This window comes from Myotis nattereri (assembly GCF_964212035.1).
Source record: "Myotis nattereri genome assembly, chromosome: 17".
Lineage (NCBI taxonomy): Eukaryota > Metazoa > Chordata > Mammalia > Chiroptera > Vespertilionidae > Myotis > Myotis nattereri.
Window position 1 is genome coordinate 11,752,822 of NC_138092.1, and position 16,526 is coordinate 11,769,347.

The window sequence follows — 16,526 nt, forward strand, 5'->3', positions numbered from 1 at the left end:
ATTGTTTTTTAATCCTTTAAAAATAATAAAATAAAATGAAACACTAAAAAATATTCCTATTTAATGAAGTCAAGAAGTGGTAATAGAGTTACAAAAACAGGATAGAAACAAAAAAATAATAATTTGTAGGGGCTGAACCAACTTAATCAATGAACACATTAAATGTTAAAGTTCTTCACTAAAAAAGTTTACACCAGGAGTTTGCAACTAAGGTCTGCCAGGCAAAGTTGGGGATAACATTTTTTACACATTGTCAAGGCTGCTGTGATGCTACAACTGCAGAAGTAAGTAGCAGGAAAGGATAATATGGCTCACAAGGCCTATAATGTTTACTGTCTGACCCTTTACAGAAAAAGCTGACCCTGATCCAGCTACCCCCATTAAAAGGCAAAGATTTATAGAGGGGGGAGAAAAGCAAGACTACTGCAGAGAAATATTTGAAATACAAAGAAATAGAATATAAATAAATGCATAGGAAAAAGATACCATTCAAAGAGCGTAAAAGTGCTTGACTTGCTTTTTTTATTTTTCAAATGAAATAGACATATAAAAAGAATATTAACAGAGGTTGAAAGGGTATGAAACAAAAAAGGGACAGAATTAATGGAAACATAATATTCAATCATAGTATGGCATTTTTTATACAATTTCTGTCAGTGATTATAAAACAACTGGATGAAAAATAAGTAATTGGAGATATAGAAGATATGAAAAAGATATACTACCACAGTCATATTAGGACATTTTTATAACATCTTTCTCAGTATTTTATAAAGCCACTAGATAAAAACAAATAAATAATTGGAGATATAAGGAATATGAAGAATACTAAGAACTCACCTTCATCTAATTGACATTTACAGAACACCATATCAAACAACTGTGGAATCACATTTTTTTTCAGGTGTACAGTATGGTTTCATTATGCTTATTTAAGAGGATCAAGATAAATATAGTATATTATCTAACCATAGTCAAATTATATTAGAAATAATAATTATCTGGACATTAAACAACATGTTTAAAATAATCTATGAATCAAAGACAAAATCACTTGGAAATTAGAAAGTATTTTGATTGAATGGTAATGAAAAAGTGGATACAGCTAAAGCAGTGTTTTCAGGAAAGCATAATTTTAAATACTTATATTAGAAAGGAAGAAAGAGCTTAAATCATCCACTTAAGAGTTCAGTTTAGGAAGCTAAGAAAATAAGAAGGTAAACCCAAAGTAATGAAAATAATGAAAATAATAAAGAGCAGAAGTGAGTGAAACAGTAAAAAGAGTCAATATAAACCACCAATATCAGGAAAGAAGGGGGAGGTTATCACCACTGATTCTATAGACATTAAAAGCATAGTAAGACACAAAGGGACAACTCTATGCTGACACATGCAAAATTTAGGTGAAATAAAATTTTTTATTGAACTGTATAAAAATGATACAAGGAGAAATAGAAAATCTGAATACCATACCCCTATGTATCTTTTAAAAGCTATTGAATGTGGCCCTAACCACCTAGCTCAGTTGGTTAGAGTGTCATCCTGATACACCAAGGTTGAGGGATTGGTCCCCATTCAGGGTACACACAAGAAACAACCAGTGAATGCATAAATAAGTATAACAACAAACAGATGTTTCTCTGTCTCTCTCCCTTCCTTCTCTCTAAAAATACATACATACATACAATGGAGAATAATTATCTGATAATCTCAATAGATACATGTAAAACATTTGATGAAATTTAACACCTATTTCTGATAAACAAAAAACTCAGTAAATTACAAGTATTAGATTACCTTTTCAAACCAATAAAGAACATATATGAGAAAACATATATAATACTTAGTTGTAAAATACTGAATTGTTTTCCACTGAGTTCAGGAAAATGCCCAGGATAACTGCTTTTACTGTAACCCTGTTCTGTATCATACTGAACCTCTTAGCCACTGCAATAAACCAAGCAAAAGAAATCAAAGCCATAAAAACAAGAAAAGAAGTAAAACTTTTGCTAGTTGCATATGACAAAATACAGAATGGGATAAAAGTAGGTTTATCGTTGTGAGTCGCGAAAACATTTTATTCTTGTATTATTATTTATTAATTATTGTATTATTTTCTATACAAACAATTGCAAACTTACTTTTGCTCAACACTGTGTTTTACAGAAAATCCCAGAGGACTCTAAGAGGCTATTACTAGAACTAATAAACATGTTTATCAGTGTTGCAAGAGACAAGATTTATATATAAAAATCAATTGTAATTTTTATGTAGCAAACAATTGGAAAATAGAAGGGATCATTTGCATTTACATTGGTGCCAAGAAACATCAACAAATGAATCTAACAGAGATGCCCAAGATCACTACCCTGAAAACCACACAGGATTGCTGGAGAGATGTGCTGCTGGGAGACTCAAAGATATTGGGCATAATCAAGTTTAAATGTCTTCTTGTTGAAAGACATAGTAAGATAGCAAAAAGCACATGTAGAGAATGTAATTGCAACACTTTTATCAAACTGTTGTATAGAATATTTAAAGAATCCTTTTTACTCAATAAGTTGAAACAAATAATAATAAATAAAATAAGATGAAGACAAAATGGGGAAGGTATTTGAACAGACATTCACCATGTAAGGTAGGTAGGTTGAAAAGATGCACAACATGATTATTCATCATGGAAAAAGAAAACATGAAGACATACCATATGCATCTTTTAGATTGGCTAAAATAAAAAAGACTGAGTATTGTGAACCAACTTGAATACTTTTACATTCCTACTGCAGGTAAGAATATAAAAATTATAACAACTTTGGAAACAACTTCAAAATTCCTGAAAAACACACACACAAAAAAAACCCCCAACAACATGCACTTACCATTCAACCTAGCCTTTCCTCCTGAAGTAGTTTCACAGAGAAACAAAAATATATGTCCAGAAACTTGTACACAGAGGTATTTAGCAGCTTTGTCTGTGTAGCACAAAAATGAACACAAACCAAATGTTCATCAATAAGTGAATAATTAAAATATGGCCTCTGTGTACAATGCAATACTACTCAGCCATAAAAACACTGAATTATTGATAAAATGAAATATCTTGGATGGATATCACAATTATTATGCTGAATGAAGGAAACCAGACCAAAAAGAGTATTTACTGAATAATTCCACTTATATAAAATGTTAGAATATTCAAAGTACTTTATTGTGACAGAAAGCAGATTCCTTGTTATCTGGAGGCAGGGCATGGAGCGGGAAGGAGGGAGTAATAGGAAAGTGGACTAATAAGAAGGACAGATTACAAAGGGATATGAAGAAACTTTTAGAGATAATATTAAAAAAGTATTCATATTTATCTGTAGTAGTAGCTTAATCCCTGTATGATCAGCAGCTAACTGTAACTTGAAGTTGTCTCCCAGAGATCTTGTAATTTAGGGACTTAGGAAATATCATATAGCTTTGGGAGAATTATCCTACTCTACATGGTCTGGTTATCCATAGCCATCCTAGCTTAAAATAAATACTGTTACCACTATTGTTTTAGTCTAGAACTCCACTGTTATTAATCTTTAATATATATATATATATACACACACACACACATATATGTGTATATATATATATATTTTTTAATTTTTTTATTTTTTTGAGATAGTAATGTTGTGACTTGTATGGAATCCTATTAAATGTAATACTATTGCTCAAAACTAGAGTTCTGGGATATCCTCTTTAGATATTTACCTTGTTTGGAACTAAGCTTAGATTTTGTTGTTGCTTAAATATAAACCACTTCTAAGCAAAGTCATCACATAGATACTAGTAGGGGCTTATGTTAGGCCGGTATTTTCTAATGTCTCCTTCCTCTGTCACTTTCTCCTGCAATCTGCCTCCCAGGGCATACTTGCTGCTGCTCCTCAAACACCAAGGACCTTTATTTGAGACTTAAACCAAGACTGAATGAAGCTCATGCCTTGAGAATCCCTTTCACGCAGAATATAATCCTTCTTATTAATTCCACTTTATCTTTTTTTTAAAATATATTTTTATTGATTTCAGAGAGGGAGAGAGAGGGAGAAACATTAATGATGAAATAGAATCATCAGTCAGCTGCCTCCTGCATGGCCCACACTGGGGATGGAGCCCACAACCTGGGCATGTGCCCTGACCAGGAATCAAACCATAACCTCCTGGTTGGTAGGTTGATGTTGAACCACTGAGCCATGCCAGCCGGGCTATCTTCTTGATAATTCCTCACAAACCAACTTCTGTTAAAGTATTAACCATGTGCTAGAACCAAAATTGATCATAAGATTTGGGGAAATTTAAGTGAGATATTTATGTTTAAAACTTGTAAATTCTATACTATATGAATGCCATTTTGTTAGTTTAGATCAATTCTGTTATGTGAGACCCCTCTCATAAATTGATCTGAATATCCCTGGTGGAATGAAGTTGTATTCCTGAAAGAATAAGAAGACACAGAGTATAGCTTTGAAGAATCAGTGTATCCTCAAAGATTTAGTAAGGAGTTAATACTTTTTTATACCCTGGTGTGCCAGATTAATCAGAATTTTAATGATTAAACACGAGATTCCAGTAAACACGAGTGGTTACTTTAGCATATGCTTCCAGACTCTCCTCTGGATTCTGTCAAAATTACAAATGATGATTTGATTTTTTTCCCCACAAGTGAATTCAACGAATATTTATTGAGCTCTACATGTAAGCCAGAAATGAGGGAAACAAAGATGAATAAGATAAACACACGAGGAAGGCAATGCCTCTATACATTTCATAATCCAACTCTTAGAAGCCATAGATAATGAACAATCTTGAAAGTATCATGGGAAAAATGATACATTACAAACAAAAGAACCAAGATTTGATTTTTAGCTTACTTGCCCTAAGAAACCACAAGTCAGAAGAGCAACATTTTTAAATTGTGAAAAAAATATTTTAAATCTTTTCAACCCAGAATTTTAAATAAATATAACTTTTATGAATGAAGTCTAAATATATTTTCCCATAAAAAAATCAATCACCAGTAGATCTGAACTATAAGAAATCCTAAAGGAAGTCCTCATGCTGAAGGGAAATGAAACCAGATGTTTGAGCATCTTTTCAAATGTTTATTGGCCATTGAGTTTGCTTTTTTGTGAACTGGCAATTCATATTGTTTACATTAATTTGTATTTTCCTGATTACTAATAAGATCGAGCAGTTTTTGAATGTTTATTGGCCAGTGAATTTGCTCTTTTATAAATTGATAATTTTTACCTTGTACCCAATTTTTCTGTTACATTTCTTATTTTGAAGATCTTCCCTTATACTCTATAAATACAAACCCTATATTGATAATACACTTATTTGCCTTTAAACTTTATAAAATCTTTTGCCAAAAAATGTTTAATCTTTCTTAGTGAAATATATCTATGTGTCTTTATTTTCTGTGTATCCTACCTCACATAAATGTATTATGGATCTGTAAAATACAAACATCCATATGTATATAGGATCCTAAAATTTTTCTTATGTTTCTATTTTTTTCTTTTAAGATTAATGACGCAAACTTTTCTCATTAATGGTTGCTTATAAATTCATCTGCTTTTGTTTTTTGTGTTTTTTGTGAAAGACAGTACTTGTCTTTTTTGTGTGTGCTCTGGACTTCTTTGAAAATCTGGTAAAAGCTATGAGCTTTCCCCCCAGAACAATGTAAATACCTTACAGTAGCATTTGCATATATTATCAGAAGCTTTGTGGACTTTTGATTGTAGTCAGTGGATAAGCTTCTTGATTCCATTTCAGAGAAATAATTCCTACTTAAATACATATTATTCTTTTATTTATCCATTAGAGTGACATCGTGTTGACCCTTATACATTAATTAATTTGGTTCATTATTGCCAAGACACAGAGGCCTCAAGTAATTTATATACTTAAAAAAGTAGTGTTGGTTGTATATATAGGGCAGGCCCAGAGAAAACTCATTGTTATATCAGACATTGTTGTAGTTCTTTATATCAACTATGGAGACCTAAACTACTGTGTCAGTTCCTGGAACTCATTGCCATTCAAGAGCCTTGGACACAGAAAATATATAACTTAGTTGATTAATCAGATTTTTCCCCTCCTAGGGATGATTCCTGTCAAGTAGTCCCTTCATCTTAACTGTTTTACCAAACTTATACAATTCCCTTCAATCTTTTTAGACACTAGTCTCTCAGACCTTAAAATTTGTGTTCATCCCAAAATTAAATAAGCCTATAGAAATCTCTATAATTTCAATTTTCCCTCTGCCAATAAATTGCTATTATTTTCTCTTCCTATGTAGCATTCCTAGAAACAAAACTATCTTTGCATTTTTGGATTTAAAAGTATGTGGAACTAGAGAAAGAATGGGTTTTATTCTTGTTTCCTGTCCATTTACTCATAGTCTTACTGCTTTAATCTATGTTCAGTTTTCACCAGAATAATGGAATTAAGCATTACTGTCTAAGAACACACTCATGAGTTCAGACAAACCTGGATTTGTATTCTTGTACCACTTACTCATTTGTGATTTCTCTGATCCCCTGATTTTCATTTTTATATTTTAAAGAAAATTAGATACGGGAAACTATAATATGTAAGTGTAATGCTCTATATGAAAAAGGTTATATTTTTGGCAAAAATTTTTTCTTTCAAAACTAAGTTTCTAAAAAAATTATTTTAAAAAATATTTATTGTTGAAAATATTACATATGTCCTCCTTTTCCCCCATTGACCCCTTCTAGCCCATCCCCACTCCAGGCCTTCACCACACTACTTTATGTATCCATGGGTTATGCATACAAGTTCTTTGTTTGATCTCTTCCTACCCACCACCACCTTAACGCTGAGGTTTTATGATTAGTAACAACCTGCATGCCAAATGAAATAGTCTTTCTCAATTCATATTCACTTAGAGCTCTCTGCACTATTCAAAACGTATCAGTAATTGCTTATTGAAATTTCATTCCACTGGGTTCTACAGGACACCTACTACACAAGGCCACTCTACTAATTCCCGCAAACACAGCAGCTCTACCTAATACATAGAAACACATACAGGGAAGCAACCAAAATGCAGAGACAAAGAAACATATCAAAAAGGAAAGAAACGGAATCAAGCAAACTATAGAGTTCAAAATAATGATTATAAGGTTGCTCAAGGAGCTTAATGAGAGCTTCAAGGGATTTAGTAGACTTACAAGGATCTTAGAATTTCAAGACATGAAAAAGGACCAGGCAGGAATTGAAATAAAGAATAATTTACAGGGATTCAAGAATAGAGTAAAGGATTCTGAGAATAAAATCGATGTGAAATATGAGGAAGTAAAAAAATCCAGTCATAAGTGCAAAATAAAAAACAATGCAAAAAATATGAAAATAGTGTAAGAAGCCTCTGGGATAACATCAAGCATACGAATATTCACATTATTGGGGTGACAGAAGGAGAAGAGAGAGAGCAAGATATTGAAAACATACTTGAAGAAATAATGACAGAAAACTTTCCCTACCTGGTAGAAGAAATAGACTTATAAGTCCAGGAAGCACAGAGAGTCCCATACAAGATGAACCCAAAGAGGTCCACACCAAGACACATAATAATTAAAATGCTAAGGGTTAAAGACAAAGAGAATCTTAAAAGCAGCAAGAGAAAAGCACTTACCTACAAGGGAGTGCCCATATGACTGTGAGCTGATTTTTCAACATCAACTTTGCAGGCCACAGGGAGTGGCAAGAAATATTCAAAGTGATGAATAGCTAGGACCTGCAAACAAGATTACTCTATGCAGCAAAGCTGTCATTTAGAATTGAAGATCAGATAAAGAGCTGGCCAGATAAGAGAAAGCTAAAGGAGTTCACCACCACCAAACCAGTTTTACATGAAATGTTGAAGAGTATCCTTTAAGAAGAGAAAGAGGAGGAAGAAGAAAATGTCAATAAATACATATCTATCAACAATTGAATCTAAAAATCAAAATAAGTAAGAAGTCTAATGAACAAAATAGACTGATGAATAAAATGGAATCAGAGGCATGGAAACATGGAACAGACTGACAAATCTTCGAGGGAAGGAGGGCTGGGAGGCAGGAAGAGATTAACCAAAGATCTTATATGCATGTATGCATGACCTATGGACACAGACAATAGGGTGGTGAAAGCCTTGGGATGGGTCAGGACCTGGGTGGAGGGGGGCAATTGGGAGAAAAAAGGGGGACATCTGTAATACCCTCAATGATAAAGATTAAAAAAAAGTATGAGTAATTGCTTGTTGAAGTGTCATTCCTCTGTGGTTTCCATTGACATTGTGTATCCATGGTTTTTCTTCTTCCTCTCTACCTTTATGACAACTCTTCTATTAGACTCTACTAATACCCTGTAAGACAAGTTCTTCCTAACTGAATAGGATTTTCTATTGCCCCTACATCATCATATGATGATCATTTGTTGCACTTGGCTTTTGCTCTTGCTGTTCTTTTGACTGGAATGGCTTTCTGCACCCACCTAAATCCTGTCTATCCATTAGGAATGGGTCTCCTTGAGGCTTATGGCAGCCTCTCTAATCCAGTTGTCTCCTTTCTGACTGATCATAGATGAAATGAGAATCTGTATGTGAAATTAATTTTTAAACAATAAAATGTTACATTTTTGATATTGAGTTACTATTTGATACTCCAGATATTGATATTTAATTATTTTCATACATATCCCATATACTGCTGCCTCTCATGGTGCTCGTTTTAAAGAGATTTTGGGGAGTCTCAGCTCTGTGATAGCAACTCTCTCCTTTGAAAATAAAAATAGGTTTAAAGTTTGTGCCAGAGTTTGCTTGGTATGTTAAATACACAGTATCCTTTGTGACATTCGTATACAATTATTTAATGGTAAGTGTTACAATCAGAAGTAGTGACAATAAACTCGCATCTATCCCTTAAGTAAATAAACCTTATGCCCTTAGAAATATTTAGAACCTGTTTTCTTTGGCTTATGCTTTCCTTATTTGTCAGTTCTAATTGTTTAAGGAAAAGAAAATAATCATTTAAAAAATTTGGGTTGCCATAGATTGTTTCTTTTTAGAGAGAACTTATTCATGATAATGAAGGACAAAAGAATTTGAACTAAAATTTTAAGAGGTTTTTTGTAAGATCTCTAGCCATTAGATTTTTTTTTTTTTAACAAAAAGAGCTATAACCTGAGATTTGAGACTTCATCACACAAAAAGGAGAAAACTGTAACCCAGTACTGTTTTATATCAAATAAGGATTGACAACAGTGTTTTTATGCATCTGTTCTGCCCACATAAGAAGCCAGCTTTATCATCTGGATGTGTCCTGGGGCTGAAACTTTTTATAAATATAAGAATTTTGCTTTTTTTTTTTTTTAATGGCAAGCAGAATATGGTATCCAGCTGTGGATTTGCTTATATATTGTGTTGGCATTTTTTCTCTGGGCTTATTTTATACAGTATATGGCAATATGTTGTCATACAAATTCCATGATTAATGCTTATTTATGAAATCTTGTGTAAATATCTTAGAACTTAGTCAAACAATGTGCAAGTTAAAACATTTTTTTCTCTGAATATTGGAATGACAAATCCTAGGGAAATAGTAGGTTGGATGATTTATGTTCTTTATCTATAGAAAAGTCTCATATTTAACATTTTCCCTTTACTGTTCTATTATTTTTTTCACATTATTTTGCTGGGCAAGAAGTCCAGTTTCAGATATATTCCCCTGAGAAATAGGATTTAAATGTGGGGATCATTTATGTTAATTATTTCATAAAACACCAAATAATCATACTTACTAAGATACATTTGATTTCTAACTTGATTCTGTTAAGAGGCATTTCTTTATGTTTGCTTCATTCATATGTAAAAAGAAATCTGTCCTGGAATAACCTGTTATATTAGCATTATTATCATAGTAGCATTATTTTTCTACGAAAATGCTAAATTGCTTATAAAATATCCAATTGCTAATGAGGCAGATTTCAAGTGTGACTAAAATCATTATATCTGTTTAAAATTCAAATCATGATAAAATGCTGAAAATTATAAATTTTTATATCTGAATTTTTTCTTTGTATCTCTTATTAGGATCATAGTGTGGTGACAAAATATTCATGATAATATATAATAATTGCCTATCATAGATTATAGATCATGATCAGTGATACATTGATACATATTCTTGTTTTCCTGGACTTGTTTTAATTTTCTCACATTAAGTCAGTTGTGCCTGGAAGTTGAAAGACTGTTTTCCCTTTTCTTCTGCTCAGGTGCAGCTGTTGTATGAGCTAACTGACATTATGCGAAAAGTGTGGAATAAGATTCAGAAGAGAGGCAGCCTCAGTGCTTCAGCCTATCCAGAGACCATGGCTGGGCCTGTTCCTAGTTCCCCAGTGAGAAGCAGTGTGGGCACAGCTCCTCCAGACACCAGCACATGCAGCCCATCTGCTGACATTGGAACTACTACTGAGGTAAGTGTTTCTGAAGAATTCTGTTACCAAATGAAGGGTGATATATAGCACAGAGTTCCCTGTCAGGAATGAGAATGGAGATGACCTCACCTCTGTGGAAGCTGGCAGGTTCAGAGGCTCCTGAGGAGATGGTAGCAGTGGCTGTGCATTTACTGTTCCTTTTAGGTCCAAGTATTTTAATCAGTTTCAGTAGGGAGTGAGGTAGTGCAGGAAGTGGGGGTGCTGTGAAATGGTAGAAACTGAGACAGTAAAGTTATGCTTTCTCAGAAGCATGGAAACTTAGAAGGTTAGTGACAAGAGGCTCATGCTCCCCTTCCTGTACCCTCTTGTCCTCTACTCCCTTTTTGAACCAGGGTGGTATTGTTATCTTTAGATTGATGGTTTTCAATTCTGTCAGAACCATAGTCCTCTCCTTTCTTCGGATCATCTTAAAAGCCTTTCTTTTTTCTTTAATCCTCACTCTAGGATATGTTTTTGTTGATTTTAGAGAAAGAGGAAGGGAGAGAAAGAGAGTGAGAGGGAAACACTGATCAGTTGTCTCCAGTATGCACCCCTACGGGAGACCGGAACCACAATCTAGGCTTCTTCCCTAATCAGAAATTGAACCCACGACCTTTTTGAACCTTTTGGTGCACAGGAGGAAGCTCCAAATAACTGAGCCACCCAGTGGGGCCCCTTATTTTTCATTTTTAACACCCTAACCTCACCCAACATGCCAGTGAGTGCTCCTTTTGGTAACAAATATTTTATTGTGCCTCCTTTACTATCGTGAAATGAAAATGAAAAATAACCTAAATATACATATGATCTCAAAAATATATAATATTTATGTAAAATATACAGAATAAAAGGAAAGTAACTTAAGGTACAATGATATGTATTTTCACATATAAATACTCTGGCATGACTACATTAGAAGACATAACAACATAATCAAATACGTATAATTACTGTGAATCTGACTTGTACAAATAGACTTGTGTAGGTCTATATTAAACTATAGGCCCAGTGCACGAATTCCTGCACAGGTCGGGTTGGCAGGCCTGCCCTGATAGGGGCCCATCGAGCTGGGCTGGCGGGGGGGAGGGGCCACAGGCAGTTGGCTGGCTGGACCTGCCCGCAATCGGGGTGTTGGGGGCCGATCAGGGGCAGGGCCAGCTGGGAGATGGGGTGGTGGCCAGCCGGTGGTGGGAGGCTGATTGGGGCCCGGATCAGGCAGGTCAGCTGCTGCAGTGCGCGTCATGGCCACCGGTCATTCCAGTTGTTCCCCCGTTCCGGTCGCTGGGCTTTTATATATATAGATACCATGGTATTGTTGTTTGTAGCATGATTTTTGAAAATATATAGTGGCAAACTCGTAGTAAAGTTTCAAAGTTTAGTCTTCCTTTCATTTCAGTAGTTGCCTTAGAACTCTTAGTGTATAGTAAAATCAAGCAGACATGCAAAGAAATATATTGTTTAGATTTAAAACAGAATTCAATTTTATGTCCAAATATTATAAACAGGATTTTCAGCTACATGAGTATCTGTGACAGTCTTAAATGCCAGTAGTGACACTCAATCATTGAGTCAACCTAAAACACCCTAATACTTTTTCAAAACACCCTCTGGAGGGCTGAACTTTTATCTCTGAGAAATACTATAATAGATGGAGATAGAAGTTATGTTTTTGTTTTTGTATAAAGGTATAATTTCCTCTGGAAACAAAGCTATTGGCAAAATACAGAATGGGAAAAAGAGTCAAGTAAAGAAGTGTTAATTTCTATTTTCTTACAAATTTGTAAAGGTGACCAAACTCAGTTAAAAGGGCATTTTTCTTTAGTTGCTTTGAGGCTTTAAAACGTGTGTAGTAGATCTGTTTGACCCCTGTGCAAGCAACTTCTTTATCCCTGCTCATTCCAAATCTTAAGAAACATAAGACCTAAGTAATGGGATTGCAGCCCCTCCTCCCCCATGAAGCATAGGTGTAGAATCTAGAAATGTGCCCATATGAAGTCAACGGGCCATATCCCTTCCAGGGTAAAAGCAGTTAATTCTTTCTTAGAGATTCCTAATAATGATAGAATACAAAAGCTCCCGCAGTAAAGAAAACAGGTAAACTTTACTGAATGATGTAGAGTTTCCAAACTTATTTAACTGGAGACCCTTTTGTCTTTGAACCACTTTTTTTTCCTGTCCCTTCTACTCTCATTAGCTCTCTGTATTTTCTTTCTATTCATTTCCTCAATTTCCTTTTATTCCAGCTTACTCAGTTTTGTTTGTTTGTTTGTTTGTTTGTTTGCCATTTCTAATCCTTTGGGGAGTGTTACAAACAGGAGATTGGAGTAAGAGAGGAGAGAGAGGTTGGTTTTTTTCTTTCTTGCTCCCTCCCACTTTGGTGTCCATTATAGAAAACATCTATGCTATTTCTTCAGTCTGGTGAAGCCTTAAGAGATTATCCCTTTTGCTGAAGAAGCAGCTCTTTTTGGCCCCAGGCCTAGGCAAAGGACTCCTTAACTCGGTCTCTAAGCCTTGTCTCCAGCCCCTGAATGCCATTGTGCAACCCCTAAACCCTTACCAAACTGACACTTCCACTTGCCACCATGGGCTCACTTCCCACTCGTTACCCTCATTACCATGACGTAGTGTTTCCTCTTCATTTCTGATACTTCGAGATTTGCGTTTACTTCTTTCAAGGTTGGCTATTGAATTAGAAAGATAGCATTTTTAAATCAAGCAGTATAAGAGCGTTTAATAAAAGGAAATAGGTGTTGACTGACACGGGAAACCACTGGAGGTAGTACAGTATCTGGATCTACTAACACTGGGATGTTGTTGCTACCACTAGGCTAACGCCAGGGAGGGAGAGGTTATCAGAACATTGAATAAATACCCTGACTTCTTTCTCCTCCCTCATTGCTGTCTCCTGCCACTGCCCCTCATTAGTTGAAGCCAACCAGAAATCAGAGGACAAGAGTACAGATATATATTCATACAGGTTACACTCCCAGGCACAGAGGTAGGAAAATGGTGGAGAATAGGTCCCAGTGGTCGGCAAACTGTGGCTCGCGAGCCACATGCGGCTCTTTGGCCCCTTGAGTGTGGCTCTTCCTAAGCCTTAGGATTACCCTAATTAAGTTAATAACAATGTACCTACCTATATAGTTTAAGTTTAAAAAATTTGGCTCTCAAAAGAAATTTCAATTGTTGTACTGTTGATATTTGGCTCTGTTGACTAATGAGTTTGCCGACCACTGGCTAGGCCAAAGAAAAGACATACAGCACTTTCATGTATTAAAACAAATTCTTAGTGTGTTTTATCCAAAATTCCTTTGCTTTTGTAGTGGAAAAGAAAAATTTTCATTTCAAATTAGTCTGCCATGTTGCTTGATGTAAAACAAAATGTCTTTAACATCATTGAGTACTGGTCTTTTAAATCTTGGTTTTTCTTTCTCTGCCTTGTACCTATTATATTAGGTTCCCAGTATCATTGATTAGCTTTTTCTAATTATTTTTTGTGTGGTAAAATATAAGTACCTAAAATGCACTGTTTTAACCATTTTTATATGTACCATTCAGTGGCATTAAGTATATTCATAGTGTCGTGTGACCATAACCACTATCCACTTCAAGAACTTTTTCATTATTTCAAACTAAAACTCTGTACTCATTATAATGATTACTCCACATTCCCGTTCTCCCATCCCTGTTCCTGGTAACCTCTATTGTACTTTCTGTCACTTTGAATTTGCCTATTCTCGGTACCTCATGTAAGAGGAATCATACAATAGTTCTCTGTTTGTGTCTGGCTTATTTCACTTAGGGTAATGTTTTTAAAGTTCACCCATGTAGTGGCATATGTCAGAATTTCATTCCTGTCTATGGATTAGTACTGTTTTATTACATATATAATATTTTATTTATCCATTGATCTATTGATAGATATCTGGGTTGTTTCTACCTTTTGGCTATAATGAATAATGCTGCTATGAACATTGGTGTACAAGGTTTAATTGACTTTTAATGATATAATTTTACCTGGAAGTAATTATATACATGTTATATGACTGTGTCTGACAAACCATTTCAAACTAATGTAATACCATATATGTTATTTTAATTTTTCTTTACCTGTTGAAATATGTTGATAACTGAGGCATTTGGTATAACAATTAGGAGGTGGAGGAAAGAAAGTGAATCCAGAATCTTTAAAGATGCTTTATTCAGTGCTGATTTTCTGACTCAAAAAAGCACATTTATGTCATTTTAATGTGATTTGCTAGTATGGATGGTTTAGAATTATAGTGACACTTAATATTATCCCCAAATGTGTTCAAGCATGTTTCTAAGATTTGGCAGAGAATGTGGGTACCAAAGGGGGGGAAAAAGAAAATTAGAGTAATGTGTTTAGTTTCTATAGTAACCTTTCCAACAGCAAAATAGAATGTTAGTAATTTTCTCTAAGGTGTGTTCCCCCCCCACCCCCCACCCAGGGAAAACTAGCTAAATTGTGTATGCTATTTCCCCACTTTTTGCCATAGATTCTCTCCTAAGAACTACCTTCCTCTGACTTTGGTATATAATTTTGTAGAATTTGACAAAGGAGCAAAGATGTTTCTCTTAATTCCATCAACTTACAGTTATATAATTGAATTGTTGGAGAGATGATTTCGACCAGCATCCTTATTTTATGTATTAGAAAATGGAAACACAGTGAATTGAAGTGCCACACATAGTTGGAATTGGATCAGGGTCTCTTAATGTGATTCTAAGTTAATGGAATCTGTGGAGGAGATTTTGGGATCAAACAACTTGAATTTTATCTCTGCAACTTATGATTACATTGTTTAACCTCTGTGCCACGGCTTCATCATCTATAAAAATGGGGATAATGTTAACCCCTAGAGTGCCAGGGAGCGCAATCGCGCTCCTCCTGTCTTTCGCCAAAAGTGCCAGGAGCGCTACCGCGCTCCTCCTGCAGTGTCACTATTAGATGCTAGTAGTTCACTCTTTATGTGGGGGAAAAAATTTAAAAACCTTAACTCAAAATGCCTTGGCAATTTTAGTATAGTTCCTAGGATATTGGTTGGCACTCAAGGGTTAATATCCATATTAACTGACAATGTGCAGTTTGTCCATATGCCCTGTGTTGACCCTCTGTTTCCTTTTTCATTTCCATATTAGTTGTACTTTTTATGCTATTTTTTTTTCCATCTTTTAAAAAAAGTGTGTAGTCAAACATTGTAGGTTAGAAGTAAAATGATTTATACTGAGAAGTTTCGATTGGCGCAGAAGTCAAGGTGTCAAATAAGGGTTATATTATTTCAATGCCATGCTGGGTGTGGAATACAAACTTTTCACCATGATCTATTGCTAATTATCTTTGTTTTCCAAGGATAACACTAATTTAAGCAACTGGGTTTGGTACAGAATACATTTTACACTCACATTGTTTTTTAATATATGGATATTCAATAATTTGGGAATATCAACTCATATTATAATTAAATTAAGTCTGATGTATTATGGTACAAGGCATAGAGATGTATATATTCATTAAGTCACTACAAATATACTTTTATGTAAATATATAAAATTATGAATATTAGCTTAATTTTTGTTTTTAATTGTTTTAAACATAATTATTTTGTCTTTTTATCAGCTCTGTTACATGCATTTCTTGAGACTCTAATCCCACTCTTTGTTGTGTTCCTAACTGTTTCTTATAGTAGATTGTTTCCTTATGTGCTATGTAATCTTATTTTGGGAGTACTTCTTTAATGGGACTTTTCTTTATGAAGGTCTTACATAGTAGGGATGGCCTGGTCCCCCGCAAAGGAACTTTTATGTATTTGCTTCTCTGAGGGACTCAGAGTCTAAGATCACCAGCCTGTGGGACCTTTTCACTATTAATTTCATAGCTAGAGGTTTCCATTTTTGCTTTCTTGTATGTCTGAGTAATGTCTTTGATAGGCTATCTTCATTCACAGCATTGGTATAAGAAATAATTTTAAAATTCGAAAAATTTAAAATGC

At 34.5% G+C, this 16,526-nt stretch overlaps 1 protein-coding gene across 1 annotated transcript in view; it reads left to right on the forward strand.

Moving 5' to 3' along the window:
- Nucleotides 1-16,526, forward strand: part of VPS13B (vacuolar protein sorting 13 homolog B) — a 610,900-nt gene that overhangs the window by 283,870 nt on the left and 310,504 nt on the right. The window contains exon 25 of the mRNA XM_081111114.1: nt 10,312-10,512. Within this exon, the coding sequence (XP_080967240.1) occupies nt 10,312-10,512 (201 nt within the window). The remainder of the gene's footprint in view (nt 1-10,311; nt 10,513-16,526) is intronic.